The sequence below is a fragment of the Elgaria multicarinata genome, chromosome 2, assembly GCF_023053635.1.
Source record: "Elgaria multicarinata webbii isolate HBS135686 ecotype San Diego chromosome 2, rElgMul1.1.pri, whole genome shotgun sequence".
Taxonomy (NCBI): Eukaryota; Metazoa; Chordata; class Lepidosauria; order Squamata; family Anguidae; genus Elgaria; species Elgaria multicarinata.
The window spans coordinates 96,994,706-97,009,953 of NC_086172.1; the positions used below are offsets into that span (position 1 = coordinate 96,994,706).

The window sequence follows — 15,248 nt, forward strand, 5'->3', positions numbered from 1 at the left end:
CATAATGATAATAAAAGTATGTCAGCATATTTCTATGCAATTGGCAGGATAATTGCCATATTTTCTAGCATGGCATATTCAGATTTCCTCACTGCTTGTATCTTTTTGTCTAGGGGAGAAGCCTTATGTATGTACAGTACCCGGCTGTGATAAACGTTTTACAGAATATTCCAGTTTATATAAACATCATGTTGTACATACACATTCCAAACCTTATAACTGTAATCACTGTGGGAAAACGTACAAACAGATTTCTACGCTTGCAATGCACAAGCGGACAGCACACAATGACACAGAACCAATAGAGGAGGAGCAAGAAGCATTTTTTGAGCCACCTCCAGGTATGTAGTTGATGATTACTATCCATTCTGTTTTTCTCCCATACTAACAACCAAAACTGTTATTCTTTACAAATAATTCCTTACATCCTAACATGGGAGCTAAAGCAATGGAACTAGGAATGTAAAAGCTTTCTTTGTACCTACCACCAAGGCTGTGTCAGTGCTTTACAAACAATTGGTGTTCTTCTATTGTATTGGATGTTTGTGAATGTTATCAATGTTTGGTATGGGCAAATCTTCCTCAGTGTAGGAATTGGATTTTGATTATCTTTTTAGCTACTCTGACTTGGCAGCCTTCCAGCCAGCATGCTCCATTCAAAGTGCCTGTTCACAGTCTATAAGCAACTTTCCATCCACAGGAGTGCCAACTAATTAAAAAATGATTTTATTTTTAGTGCCATACAGTAGACACAGGATCCAGTGAGTGTCAAAATAGAACATCAGATTACAAAGAAATTGAGAACACACAACCTTGGCTATCTTTTTTATTAATTGGTTGTGAGGTGGCAAGAGCACAGGGGATCCCTGCTGTATCTGTCCAGTGCCCTGTTTCCCACAGTGGCCAGATAGAATCCTCAGGGGTTCTGGTTGGTCACTGCTTGCCTCAAGTATGGCATTGAGACAACAGACGTCTACTCCTCTCCTGGAATTTAGAGGCATAATACTTCCTCTGAGATTTCATTTAGGCATCATGGCTAATAGCCATGGAGAGGGATGTCGGAGGAATCCATCCAGGGGTGGAGCTCACTGAGCTTTTATCAGCTCAGCCCCCCAGGCTTTAGCTCATTTCCCCATGAGCTGGCCCAACTCGATCTGCATCAAGTTGGGCCATCTCAAGGATTTTTCTGAGTTTTAAAAATTTACATAAATAGAAATTTGTTCAAATTGCGAGGTGCAATTTGTGTAAATCTATTTATGTAATTTTTTAAAAGCCTGGAATAAATTCCCAGATTTTGGGGAAAGCCCCACTTATGCGAGCCAAAGTGGGTGCTTGCCAGAAGGCTGTAGAGCCCCAAAAGGGTTAGATCCCAGAGCAATGGACATCCCTGCTCCTCTGGTGGGATCCTCCACTGGATCTCAGTCCCTTCAGCAAATGGGAGAAAAGGGCAAGCCTGGATCAAATCCACTGTGCTTAGTTTTTCACCATCCTCAATTTTCTTTTGAAAACTTGGCTACTTTACTACTTTTCTCTGACTCCAGATAATGATTATTATTATTTATTTATTTATTTATTTATTTATTTATTTATATAGCACCATCAATGTACATGGTGCTGTACAGAGTAAAACAATAAATAACAAGACCCTGCCGCACAGGCTTACATTCTAATAAAATCATAATAAAATTAAATAACATTGGGCAGTATCCTACGTCATTGTGCTAACAGTGCCAAATTCCAGGGAATTCCATCACATAAGCTAACATGATTAGTGTTGTGCTTTAGAACCCTTATTCTAGTGCAATATAATGTCAAGTTCTCACAACACCACAGCCCATCATGGGTGACAAGCTACGCATGGTGTGTAGTTTGTGCACCTGACAGACAATCAGGCTTGTTGTGCGTTCCTCCCACCATCCTTCCCTCTCTGTCCTCCAGCCGGCTCTACCTGGTATCCCAGGGGACTTGGAAGAATCCAACTTGTCTGCCTCAGTCCCCCATCCCTGCTCCGATTGCGATCCTGGTCACAGTTGAAGCCCTTTTAAAAAGAATGCCCCTTCCCTTTTTTTATGCAAGAACAGGGCTCGGAAATGGCCCTATGGAATGTGCACAAATGCCCCCCTTTTTCTTTTTAATCGCTTTTTTGAGTTATGCAACTGTAGAACTCTGACTGTCAGAAATACGCTGGCTTGCCTTGCCTGGATCCTTGAATGTTTGAGTAGTCAGACATACAAGCTAATAGGCAGGGCAAGGCTATAAAGGCTGAGAGCCTTTGACAGCTGGTAGGTGGGAAAACAAGGTGTAGATCACCCACTTAGCAGGATTATCCCCAGGGTTCAAAGGGTGATCATGAACCTTGGAGTCGTCCTTTTAAGAATCACAACTTGCCTGATTCTGCAATAACTGTTTTTCAGAGTGCCCGACGTGCCACCTGTTTTTCATTCCCAAATGCAGTAACGATGCCGAGTGTGACAGCTGCAGTTGGAAACGAAAAACAGAGTGGCGTGGACTTTTCTATGGAAAACATCTGGTGATGACTGTGAGAGGGGTGGGTTAGAAGGAGGGATTCCCCAAGGGTCAGGGCAACCATTTCAATCATGGGGATCACATGGATGATCTTGAGCACTTTGACAGGTGGGGAAAGATCACCCACTTCTCAAGGGGAGCCCTGGGGTTCAAGTGTTGTTCCCTACCAGTCCACTCTTCCCCGGTTTAGCATCAACAGCTTTTCATAGGGAAGTGCACACCATCCCTTTTTCGCACCATTTTGCCTTAGCTGTGGCTACGTTTGACAGGTGTCTAAGGAGCCGTCAAAGGTAGCCACACTCAGTGCAAACCGGAGGGGAAAGGTGTGTGTGTGTGAAAAAGAATCTGTATGACAAAGACAACTATAAAGCTAGATATGGTTACTGTGTTCGGGAGCAAAAAACAGGGTGGCATGTGGGGGCATAATTCTGCTAAGGGGTGACATCCTGTTTCCACACTTGTCAGCTGTCAAACCTGCTTCTGCACTGTCCAGCCCTACACAAACCAGCCCTATATAAGGCAAGCCTGTCTATTTCTGACAGTTTTAGGTGCGCAGCTCTGAAACGGCAATTTAATAAATAAATAAATAAATAGGGGCATTTGTGCACATTCCACAGGGCTGGGGAAATGCAAAGAAAAGTTCCTGGCTCCATTTTTGTGCAAAAAAAGGGAAGGGGTGGGGAAAGTGCTCTGACCGGGATTGCAGAGTGGGGGGGGGCACTGTTGGAGAGGCTGTCACTGGAAAGGTACACTTGCTGACCAATGCCCTTTACCCACGTTGGGTTGGCATGACTGGGTTCAGACAACATCATGGGTAAAACAAACCACTAAAACAACTCATGGGTTGTTGCCATGGCTTGTTCTAAAAAATTAATCCACCTAGTGGCTCATTGCCCAATGCCCTTTACCCACAGTGGTTTAGCATGTCCAAGTTCTGGCAACATGACAACCACTATGGCTTGCTTCAGACAACACCCACAATGGTTTGTCTAGCAACCCAGTCAAGTTGTGTCAGCAGAATGACACAGTAAGATACTGTTCATTGGCCCCAATAAACACATCCTTGATGCACCCTCCTGAGTAATTCCATCTATTGCAAGAACCACCCATTTCCTTCTATTGCGAGTCACCCCTGCTGGCTCGCCAGCTTCACAAATAGTTCTGTTTTAAAAGTTTGTTTTTAAGCTCGTTGTATTGGGAGAAGGGGCTTTATTGGCCTTGCGGCCTTGCCCCGTAGCTGATAAGCCATTGAAAGTAAACTGTTGCATTCTAATGGCTACTTACAAAAGAAAGATTAGGATAAAAGTTTACATTTGGCTGGAGTTAAACATTTCTTAGATATTACACAGTTTCATCACTTGTCACACAATGGAGTTTCTCTCTTTTTCCTTGGAGGAAAAGTGTTTTTGTTAATGAATAATTATTTGAAAAAGTCATTGATGACATTTGTGCCCCAATAGTAGTAGGCAAAGATTAATGTTTAACAAAAAACTATATTATAGTGTTGGTTTCTTTTAGATTATAACCAATGCAAACATGATATGAATGCCAGCATATTTATTTTCTTTGATATGCACAAAATATCTTTTGCATGTGTAATTCTTCATCTCATGTTTAGTGTAGTCTTTATATGAACTAACCCATCTTTCTTTAATTACATAGGTCAAGGTGAAGATGTTCTCAAAGGGTCTCAGATAACTTATGTAACAGGTGTAGAAGGAGATGATGTTGTTTCTGCACAGGTTGCTACAGTGACTCAGACAGGGCTAGGTCAGCAGGTGGCACTTATTTCCCAAGATGGAACTCAGCATGTAAGTATTCACCATATGAAAGCCACAAAGACTTTCAACACTGTTAATGTATCTATTTGTTTTTCACATTTGATTATACATACAAATTTATGTCGAATTTAGAATTCCTAAATAAAGGTGAATCAGTATGTTTGTTGGTTCTGATTCAAAATGTCAGACCTACAACTTACTCTGATCTAGAATATTCGAAGCAGTAATCTGTCATATTGACATGAAAAAGCTAGATTTTGTATCCCTAACAGTTATAAACTGCAGAAACAAATTTTGTTGCTGCCTATTTACTGCTGGGCTTCAGTTAGGCAAATGGGATTGGAGAAAAAAAGAACGGAACAATTTTCTCAACAGAAACGTCCCCTCAAATCCTGTTTTCCTTTGCATATAACATTAGACAACTGATAAAAGAGCAGGCGATAATTAAGATTGTTGTTTTGATTTTGTAATTCACGTCTGATACACTAGCTAATAAAATAAATCCAGGACCACCTTTCTGGGGGAAACATGTGAGGTCATCAAATAATGTGATATAGAGGGTTGGATCCAATGCTGTCATTCCACTGATTGAAGCAGCGTAGGGGAATGAGCTGGCTGTACTTTGGCTGCCCTGCATCCTCCTGAGTGTGGGAAAGGTACAGCACCAGGCTAAGCACCAAGTGGACAATCCTCTTGGTGGCTCCATCTGCCTTATGCCTTTCCCCATTGGGGTGGATGTCAAGTGAGCGAAGCTGAGTCAGCCTGGTTGGCCCAGTCCACTTGGAAAGGTGAGGGGGACTGGGACAGCTTGACTTTGCTCTACCTGGGCTTTCCTCAGCTCCAGTCTCCTATGCACCACTCACTCTCCCAAATGGATTGGGGATAACAGAGGGGATTCCTTTCCCCACACCTCCCCAAGGAATTCCTATTTGGGAGTGGGAGTGGCACGCAAGGGAATCCCCGCTGTTATCTCTGATCATACATTGGAGATAACAGTAAGGATCCCTCTTCTCCCTAAGCTCCAGGCAGCCTCCAGAAGTAGGGCTCGGGGAGCCAAGTGGCAGATACCATGGAGGGCTGGAAAGCCTGCACAGACCTTTTTAGGCCCATAGGCCGGAAGTTTTGCTCCCCTGCTCCAATGGTTTTGAAACGTTGTGAACTTTATTGTAATTATTACTGAAAATGCAGCGTTTATTTGACCGAGGTCTGTGATTCAAATGTAATGCTATCAGCAATTATTTTCAATTTCAGGTTAACATATCTCAAGCTGACATGCAGGCCATTGGAAATACTATCACTATGGTAACACAAGATGGCACCACCATCACAGTCCCTGCCCATGATGCAGTTATTTCATCTGCAGGAACACATTCTGTTGCAATGGTCACAGCGGAGGGCACTGAAGGACAGCAGGTAAATTGCTACTAAATATATAGAGGAATACAATCTATAACGTCAGAAAAATTTCCAGTGCTTTATTTTTTCAAAGAATATTTTCTATTTTGAAGGTTCATTTGTAAAAAAGAATGGATGCCAATTCAAATCAATATTGGCAAACTTGGCAGTTTTAAAGTTGCAGTTAATGTTTTTCAGGTGATTACCCCTAGCAAATATTTGAGAGAATGCATATATGTTAATGAAATACATACATGTCTCAGTATGAACTAGAACCAATAGGTAATAGCAGCAAAACTGAAAGTGCCCAACAACCTCAATGGAAGAGACTTGAACTTTGTTGCACTAGATGAGTGATTGTTAGCATTTCATGCACAGTTCTTTGGGCTGCTAGAATTTATTAATGTGTCAACAGTTTTCAGGACCTTTATTTTTATTTTTAAGTTTAAACAATATAAGAGACATACATGCTAATGGCCCTGTTCAGACAACACGCTAAACCATGCTGCTGAACCACAAAATGGTTAACGGAATGCTTAACCATGGTTAACTGTCATCTGACACACATTTTCCCTAACCATCTGCCCCGTTAACCACATTGACCCCATTCAGAAGACACGTTAAACCATGGCTTTAACCACAGTGGTTAAGCCAGAAAGCTGTGCTGTGTTCAAAAGACACCTTAAACCATGGCTTTAACCATGGTGAATAAGGCTTTCTGGCTTAACCACCATGGTTAAAGCTGTAGTTTAAGGTGTCTTCTGAATGGGGCCACTGTGGTTAGGCTCACTAACCATGTTGTGCAACATGGTTAGCAGCATTAACCATGGCTAAAAGTGTTGTCTGACACGTGTCTGTGGTTAAAGGGCTGGTGTTTAAGGGGTTAAAGCATAGAGCTTCCAGTACAGTGTTGCCTAACTAGGCGGGGCTACTCCAGCCAGTGGGCTCTATGGCTGCTCTGGACTGCTGATAGATATGCTCACTGCGGCTGCCATTTTGTGTTTCACATTAGTTTTTTGGAGCGATTTTTGCTCTTCTTAGCAGAGTGTATTTACAGTACAGCTTTTTAAATCCACGCTTGCAATTTTCCCATACGAAGCATCCGTTTCTCTTACCTCATTGAATCACCATTACAGGTTCTGATTACTGTTGCGGTGCTGCCTGATAATGCAGCTAGTGCAGCCATCCAGGAAGGCTTCCGCCTCCCCTGTGATGACTATAGAGGTATAGCAGGCATGGCAATGCAGAAAGCAAAGGAACTGCTCACTAAACAGGGTGACACGTGCATGTAATTGCTGATTTCATTGGTGCCTGCTCTAAAATGACAGCCGTAACTGCCAGGGCTCCTAGTGCTAGGGCTGCTGGGATACAGGGTGGATCAGCTGGAGGAATCAGGTGCTCCACTAGCCACTTTGTGGTTAGCATGTGGTTAAGGAAAACTTAACCACAAAAGGGTTAAAAGTGTTGTCTGCAAGCATTCTGCATGTGGTTAGTGTTAACCATAGCAGAACATGGTTAAGCTAACCACAAAGCCCAGAGTGTCGTCTGAACCAGGCCATTGTCTTTACATTTTTACAAGTATTCCAAGAAGAATTTCTACACAATATATCATTTAAACCACCTTAAGTGTACTTTAATTTCAGGTCAAATATTTGTGGTATATTGAGACAAAAAATTAATGTGGGGTACTTTTTTGTGATGTGTTTATCAAATACAAGTAAAATAAACATGCTAAATTAGATATGCCTTGGGCAGGAGGGGGCAACATGTGGCCTTCCAGATGTTTTGGCCTACAGCTCCCATCAGCTCTTGCTAGCATAGCCAATGGTGAGGAATGATGGAAATTGCAGGCCAAAACATCTGGAGGACTATAAGTTGCCCACCCCTTCTCTGGGGCAGCAGAACATTTTCCAGTGCAAAGATTTTTTTTTTAAAAAAAACTATGCCAATGACCTTATGTAAAGTAACCTAACTTGCATTAGAAAATTTTCCTGTTCAAAAATTTCTGGAAAACCCACACCACTGGTATATATCCAAAGGTATAAAATGGTTCATTGATACATTGTAGAGAACTTCCTAAGTATTGTCATAGGGTTTTTCTCTAATGTTCTTTTATTTAACACCTTGGCGGAAAAGATTTCAGAGAAATTTGCAAACTGTTCAGTCAAAGCTGTCAACAGTCTGTGAATTTAGTAAATGGAATATACCTTCTTAGCAAGAAGTGTAGAAATTCAGGTTATGAAGTATGGCTCCCAGTAGAGAACAATATGTACTGGCAGAAGACTGATTGTTGTTTGGTGCAACATTTGCATTGTTGTAATCAACTGCCGGACATGGAACTGGTTTCAGGAAAAGGGAGAGCCCGGAATCAATTGGATGTGCCCTTTCCCTAGCTCCAACCCATTCTAAAAGCAAATCAACACAATTGGTTTTATATTGTATTATTATATTTTATTTTTAGGGTTTGGGGAGTGCTGGGAATTATAGGTCTTTTTTCTATCTAAATATGCACAGGACTGCGCCCCTCATCTTTGTAAACTGCCCAGAGAGCTTTAGCTATTGGGCAATATAGAAATGTAAGAAATGAAATGAAGTTCCTTTAGATGTTTCTCAGGTTGTCCATCTGCTAGATTGGAGGAAGAGATGGAGACTGTTATCCCCTCACACAGCTATACTTTGTGTGTATTATTGGTTCAGGGAGCCTTATCCCTACAGCTGGCTTTATGCTGTGGTAAGCTGGATCCACTAATCAAAGAATGGTAACAATGATCAATGGTTGAAAAAAAATGTGAAGGAAAAAAACAATATTTAGGAAGTTTTTGTGTGTTTATTATGAAGGTTGCCATAGTGGCTCAAGATTTAGCAGCATTCCACAGTGCTTCACCAGAAATTGGACATCAGCAACACGGGCATCACTTAGTCACTGCAGAATCTAGACCTGTTACATTGCTGGCAACATCCAATGGAACACAAATTGCAGTGCAGGTAAATAGGATGTGAAGACGGCCTTGGCAAAGTGTGATTTTCATTTATGTATTTTTTTTTTACATTCAGCTCTTTAACTTTTGTCCCTATTTTAACAATTTAAAGCTCTGCTTCTGCTCCAAATTTGTTTGCTTAACTCCCTGTCGAGTCATGTGTATCACTATCTTAAATATATTGTATGTCATGGTCTGTTGTGCCGCACTTGTACAGCAATTCTTATGGCCCATTCTAGTGCATTCAGTCTTGGGTTAAATTGGTTAATGATCCTCAAACAACTGTAGCGACTGCATGGTAAAGCTACTACCTTTTAAATAGTAAAATAAATCTATTTTATACAATGGTAATTTTAAAACATTTTCTTGTTCTAACTAATGTTTTCAGATAGAGGATTTTATACAGCAAATACCAATATTAGCTTTTTAATATCTGTGAGTTGAAATTTCTGGAAAACCCATATCACTGGTATATATCCAAAGGTATAAAATGGTTCATTGATACATTGTAGAGAACTTCCTAAGTTGCCTGTGGAAGCTCCCAAGAACTGGATGCTTCCACAGGCAATGGGAGTGCAAACAATTTTTCCCTAACCCAGTGTCCCCATCGCCATAGCTCCATATGCTCATGAAAATCTGCTGCAAGGGGACCCTTCAGAACAGTGTGGGAGGTAGCACTCAGGCTGCAAGGGGAAAGGGAAATAGATGAAAATCACTGTCCCCCTTTCACACACAGGAGTTTCCAGTTAGCAAACTGATGCATATGTCAAAAGTCATTGGAAAAATGGTATATGAGCTTACTGTTCAAAGAAAAAAAAAGCCCATGATTATTGGATTCTGTCACTTGGTATTACATATGTAGAACTATGTTTTATACACCTTTCTAATATATTCAAGCCAGTTGGCTGAAGGTCAGGCACAAAATGTATTTTAAAATGCATTGTATTTGTTTGCAGCAGAAAATGTATTTCATCGTATAATTTTGTTTGTTTTAGCTTGGAGAACAACAATCTTTGGAAGAAGCCATTAGAATAGCTTCCAGAATACAACAAGGTGAAACACCAGGAATTGATGATTAACTCCTAACATGGCTAAAGGAACAATAGAATCAATTACATTTTATTTTCAATCAACAAAGGTCTATGCCACCTGAAATCTATAAAAGGTTTGATGTATTCTTGCTCACTAATACTCTGCAAACATTTTATGCAAGAGTGAAGAACATTTCATGTGTATAATGGTTATGTACATGAACCTTGGAAATAGATGAATTCCTTCTGTTAAGATTCATTCCCTACACAGGACTATGGAATTAGGATTTATATTAAATTTTGTCGCTTATTTTACATCAGTTTCCAAACCAGACTACAGACAAGCAGCAGCCAGTATAGAAATACTGGGATGAGTTTTAAAGTCATAAAAAAAAATGAAGGCATTACTGAAGATTTCAGATGTTTAAACCATAACAACAATCATCATTTCAAAAATCCTTTGCAAGCAGAACAATTTAAATTGTTTTCATATGCAGTTCTGAATTTTGAGACCTTTGTAAATATTACATTTTGAATTGTATTTCATACACAAGTTAAAGATCCATCTTCTTTAGCTTTCCCCTCCCATCTCACTGATTGTAAATACAGACTGTTCATGCTGCAAGTGCTAATTATATTATCTTTTAATTGGATTATGTACAAATGAGAAGCTTTCGTTGTTCAATATTAAAGGAAGTAAATCTAATGGTTCTGCTTCTTTGCATGTCATCATCCCACATACTAACAGCAAACTCAATTCTCCAAGTGTGAGTCCTTATGTAACACCATCCATTCACAAGAGGGGAGGCATCTGCAGGCTTGGGGAAATTCAAGGTTTGCAGGAGTAGAAAAAATCTTTAGAAAAAGCCCTATTGGGGTGGGGGATTGAGTTTTCCCAGACCATGGGTGTTTTGAATTCTCTTGTTCCCATCTTGCTGGGAAGAAATCTGTAAGACTTAAATGGCCAGTGAAGATTACTTTCATTGCTCTTTTATCTTATCTGTTATTTTTATGGACCCTTTACCCATAATACTAAAGACGTCTAGGGTCTTTATGATGTTTGTATGGGAGGGCACAAAAACCAATATGCAGCTGAGAAATACAAGTCAGAGATGAAAATCCTAGCCTTCATTAACATTAAAACCAGCACGACCCTCTGTATGGAGATTATCAATATTGACTTTACAAGATTATTGCCGTTAAAATTGCACAAAATGACCCATCCACTGGAGCAGACATTAAATTTTAACAGACACTTTTGCTTAGTGGTGAGGATGCTAGGATTGTGAATGACCTCTGTAAGAAAAATAAACGCAGATCAGCAAAACAGTATACTACTAAACCTGCAATCCCATATGTACCTAGCTGCAAGTAAGTCCTATTGAACTCAAAAGGACTTATTTCTGAAAAAATATACATAGGATTGTGCTGAAAGTAGTTTACAGTGCAGTCCTACTCAGAAGTAAGCCCCAGTGAGTTCAGTGGGATTTACTCCCAAGTATATATTGGGTTGCAGGCTTGAAATCTCCGTAGCTAACTTTGCAAAGTTTTTTTATTTCTTTTGCGTATACAGCAAGAACATCCATTAATCATGCAACAAAAAGGGGATTGGAAAACTGAACAGAGCTGTCCTCAGTCCATTGAGGTACTGAAAATGGGAATCACTTTCCAGTGCTGCAATACAAGTCCCTTGGCTCTTTCAAACTCCCATGTATTGATGTCCATCTGATAGGTCAAGGGTGGGACCCAAATCCATCCCACCAGGCTTCCCCAGAGGGCCAAGCTCCCTTTCCTTGGCCCAACCTTTTCTCCCAACCATCCATCATTTGATGTTTCATGGAGAGTGTCCCCCCACCATTCTTAAAAGGGTTAAATACCTCTCCTAAGGCTTAGTTACTGGCAGTAAGAGGTTTAAGTTAAAATATGCTGGGGTTTGTATTTCTGCCCTTCCCCCTTGCCTTCTGCCTCCACCACCAATGTCTGCAGCAATCATACAACTGTACTAAGTTTGCAGTGCAGAGAACGAATGGAATTATTGTCCACATAAAATTAGCTGGTTAAAAGTAAAATGTTTACATCTCACCCAATTATGCCAGAGAAATGTCTTATCAGCTATTTTAACATCATTAAACCAAAGGGTGAACTTTGCGTGGAGTAGGGATCAAACAAAATGCATACAAATGGGATCCCATATTGCCCTGATGCTTTAATGTGGTCAGCTACTGTGTTTAGATATATAAACACAGTGCCCTCTAACACATGAATGGGGCCAAGAGCTGAGATTGTAAATATGTTTACTCAGGATGTTTACTCTCTGAGTTAATTAACTCCAGTTTACCTAAAGGCTTTAAAAAAGCATCATGTTTTATGCCATGGCTTGTTGTACAAAGAAGTCAATGCTGTGTTTTCAAATATCTTTAGGTGATGGGGGAGAAAAAAAGCATTTATTATGGCATAAGCTTTCATGGACTAAAGTCCATTTCATCAGATGCATTGGTATATACTGTACCTGCCAAATGAGAATTTATGCCCCTAATTGTGGATTCTAGTCCACAAAAGCTTATGCCATAATGTATTTTTAATGTGTCACAAGACTCTTTTGTTGGTTTTGCTTCTGAACAGACTAACTTGGGACCCTTCTGGAAAAGGGGGGGAAAAGTCATCTCTAAAGTTGGTGCTAATGTAGTGCTAGTCCATTCTACTATGTCCAGGTTCATAGACGGCTGATGCGGAGTTCATTGCACAGCTAGGGTTATGTGACAGAGCTATTTGTATGAGCTGGCACCTTGCATATTCTATCTGAGGGTGCCTCAATTCCCACCAGTTTCTGTGCATCTCCTTCATACTGAACATCACCAGAATAGGGCCACTTCCGCAAGTGCCTCTGTCCAGCATGAAAAAAACTTGTCGCAGGAAAATGAAATATCTGAGTAAGGACAGGTCTCATTTGTGCTCTTTTATTAAAGTTTTTGTTTAATTCTTCCTCTCATAACGCTTTTATGATAGGAGTGAAACTCTGAAACTGCAGAATTTTGTCAGGCCAACTTAGCTATGACCCTTTCCATGGAATATGGTCTCCTTTTCTCGATTACATCAATGGTACAGATGTGACATCCAACTCTGGTTTAACTAACCTTTCTTTGACCACAGTAAATTGAATGAAACAAGCCTGGTTTGGCATCTACAGAAATCGTGAGGTCACTGTGTCTTTATTTAGAAAGCTGTCTGACTTGCATTTTTTATATATATTTTTAACCACTTTGTTAAAAGACTTTAATAAAAAATTAGGGGGAAAAAGATAGGAGTGAAATTCGAACCTCATTACAATTTCAGACCACGAGTTCACACCAGTATTGCTTCCTCAGTGTGAATATCATTAAAATAGATTCTCTGCAGAAAGAAGGGTTTTGAGAGGCTCCTGTCTAAATTAGGCAAAGACTTTGGGAGCAGCTGAGGAGGGCAGTCCAGCAATTCCCCTAAAGCAACTGCTAGAGAGGAGCTTCTTTACTGGAATAATATTGTATTGTCCTGAATTTTTAGGGATTGAGCATTGTTCTAGTTTCTAGTCAGGAGAGTAGCATTATTGAATACAAAGTGTTACTCAAATGATTAGCTTTGGTTAAGATTAAGTGAAAAAAGGACATATTCAAACACTGTTATCAATCCAACAAAGACCGACCATGATAATTAACAACCCAAGGTTATTATTAAAAGCACTAAGGTCAAAATGGCCCCAAAGGGATCAGTGACCATAAAATGCAATGCAATATAGCTATAATGCTAATTGCAAGGTGAGCTTTGTTTGCTTGTGACATAAGTCTGTTACCGTTTCAAGCAGAACATTGCATTTGATATTCCAATATTTTGGAGACATTTCCAGAAACAGACCATTTATATATGTGACACCAAGGAAGCACATTTGAGCCTTTCCAGAGCCAAAGAAGAGGGTGAAGTGACCCATCTTAAATAGTAAAATCTGGGATACTGTAAAATGAAAGGGCAGCCAAAGAGCAGTAATTTAGTTTAATATTACATGTTTACCATCATGGGGGTGCCAGTTTGGTATTTTGCCCAGGCACCAAAATGCCTTGGGCCATTTCTGCATGCTACTTGGGCCGTGTGTGAATGCCAAAAGCAGCCATTTAAAATACCTTATGAAAATTGTAGCCACTAGCCACAGTAGCCACTAGCCACATTACAGGTGAAATGACTTTATTCTTCATATTATGTTTAGTTCCACATCATGGTTATGAGGCCTTCTCCATATTTCATCTAGAACAAATTAGTTGTAACATCTTCATAGGTTTTCAGATGTTGCTCAGTTTGCAAGACTCTCTGAAGATAAAATCACTCAAATCCATCATGATGTCCTCTGTTTATGCAGTTCTGTTAGTATGGACTGGTCTAATTTTATTGGATGACTTTCAGCAGTTGAGGCCCAAGGATGTCTTCAGTGGCCCTTCTCTAGGAGCCCCTGCCAAAGCAAGTGAGGTGGTACACCAGTTCTGGAATAAGCTTCTCAGAGAGGCTGACCTGTTGCTTATCTTGTGGTCTTTCCAGCACCAGGTGAAGATCTTATTTTCTCAGGCATTTTAATCTTTCAGTTTGTTTTAAATGTATTGCTGTATTTTAAATCTTTGCATTGCTGCTAGGTTTTATTTGGGTTTTTGCTTTTATACTGTAGTTGTAAACTTTTATATTGTATCTGATGTGGTATTTAATGGTTTTAATTGCTGTGAACTGACCAGAGAGCTTTGGCTTTGTGGACAAAGTGTTTGGCCAGATTTGGCCAACCTACTATGTGCTCGTCTTTTGCTCTTCATGACTTATTATATCTAACAGGGAGATGTCCAGTTGAATCCAAAAATTCTTCCTTGAAAGAGGTGGTAATACACTGTGTAATAGCCAATGCTTTCTGGGAGGTTTACAATAGAATCACATGGAAACTGCCTTGGTTGCCCTGTGGGACCTTGCAAAGAGATGAATAGGAAGTGTTACCCTGTTGATGCTTTTGGACCTCTCTTTGTTACCATCAAGCATGGTAATCTTCTGGATAGTATGTCTGGGTTTGGTGCTGGAAGTACTATGTTGCAGTAGTTCTGGTCCTATTTTGATGGCCAATTCCAGAAGGTGGAAATAATTGCTCTACCCTTGGTGGTGGGTATTCTGCATCAGTGCCTGAGCTAGGATTCTACTGAGTACAAGCTGGAGGAACAGTTCACTTGGGTGAATAGTGTTCATCAACTTGCTTTGCAGTGGGTTACACCCCCCTCGAATAGATCAGGTTCAGTTTGGGGGTGATCTTGAATCCAGCACTGTTGCTGAAGGCACAGGTGGTCTCAGTGGCTTGGAGTTCTGGATCATAGAAACATAGAATAGTAGAGTTGGAAGGGGCCTATATAAGGCCATCGAGTTCAACCTCCCACTCAGTGCAGGAATTCACCCTAAAGCATACCTGACAGATGGTTGTCCGGCTGCCTTTTCAAGGCCTCTAGTGTGGCAGAGCCCACAACCTCCCTAGGTAACTGATTCCATTG

At 40.5% G+C, this 15,248-nt stretch overlaps 1 protein-coding gene across 1 annotated transcript in view; it reads left to right on the forward strand.

Moving 5' to 3' along the window:
• The window catches only part of ZNF143 (zinc finger protein 143), a 45,193-nt gene extending 34,776 nt beyond the window's left edge, over nt 1-10,417 (forward strand). The window contains exons 12-16 of the mRNA XM_063117267.1: nt 114-341; nt 4,189-4,337; nt 5,559-5,720; nt 8,541-8,687; nt 9,676-10,417. Of these exons, the coding sequence (XP_062973337.1) occupies nt 114-341; nt 4,189-4,337; nt 5,559-5,720; nt 8,541-8,687; nt 9,676-9,759 (770 nt within the window). The 3' untranslated portion in view covers nt 9,760-10,417. The remainder of the gene's footprint in view (nt 1-113; nt 342-4,188; nt 4,338-5,558; nt 5,721-8,540; nt 8,688-9,675) is intronic.
• Nucleotides 10,418-15,248: the final 4,831 nt, after the last annotated feature.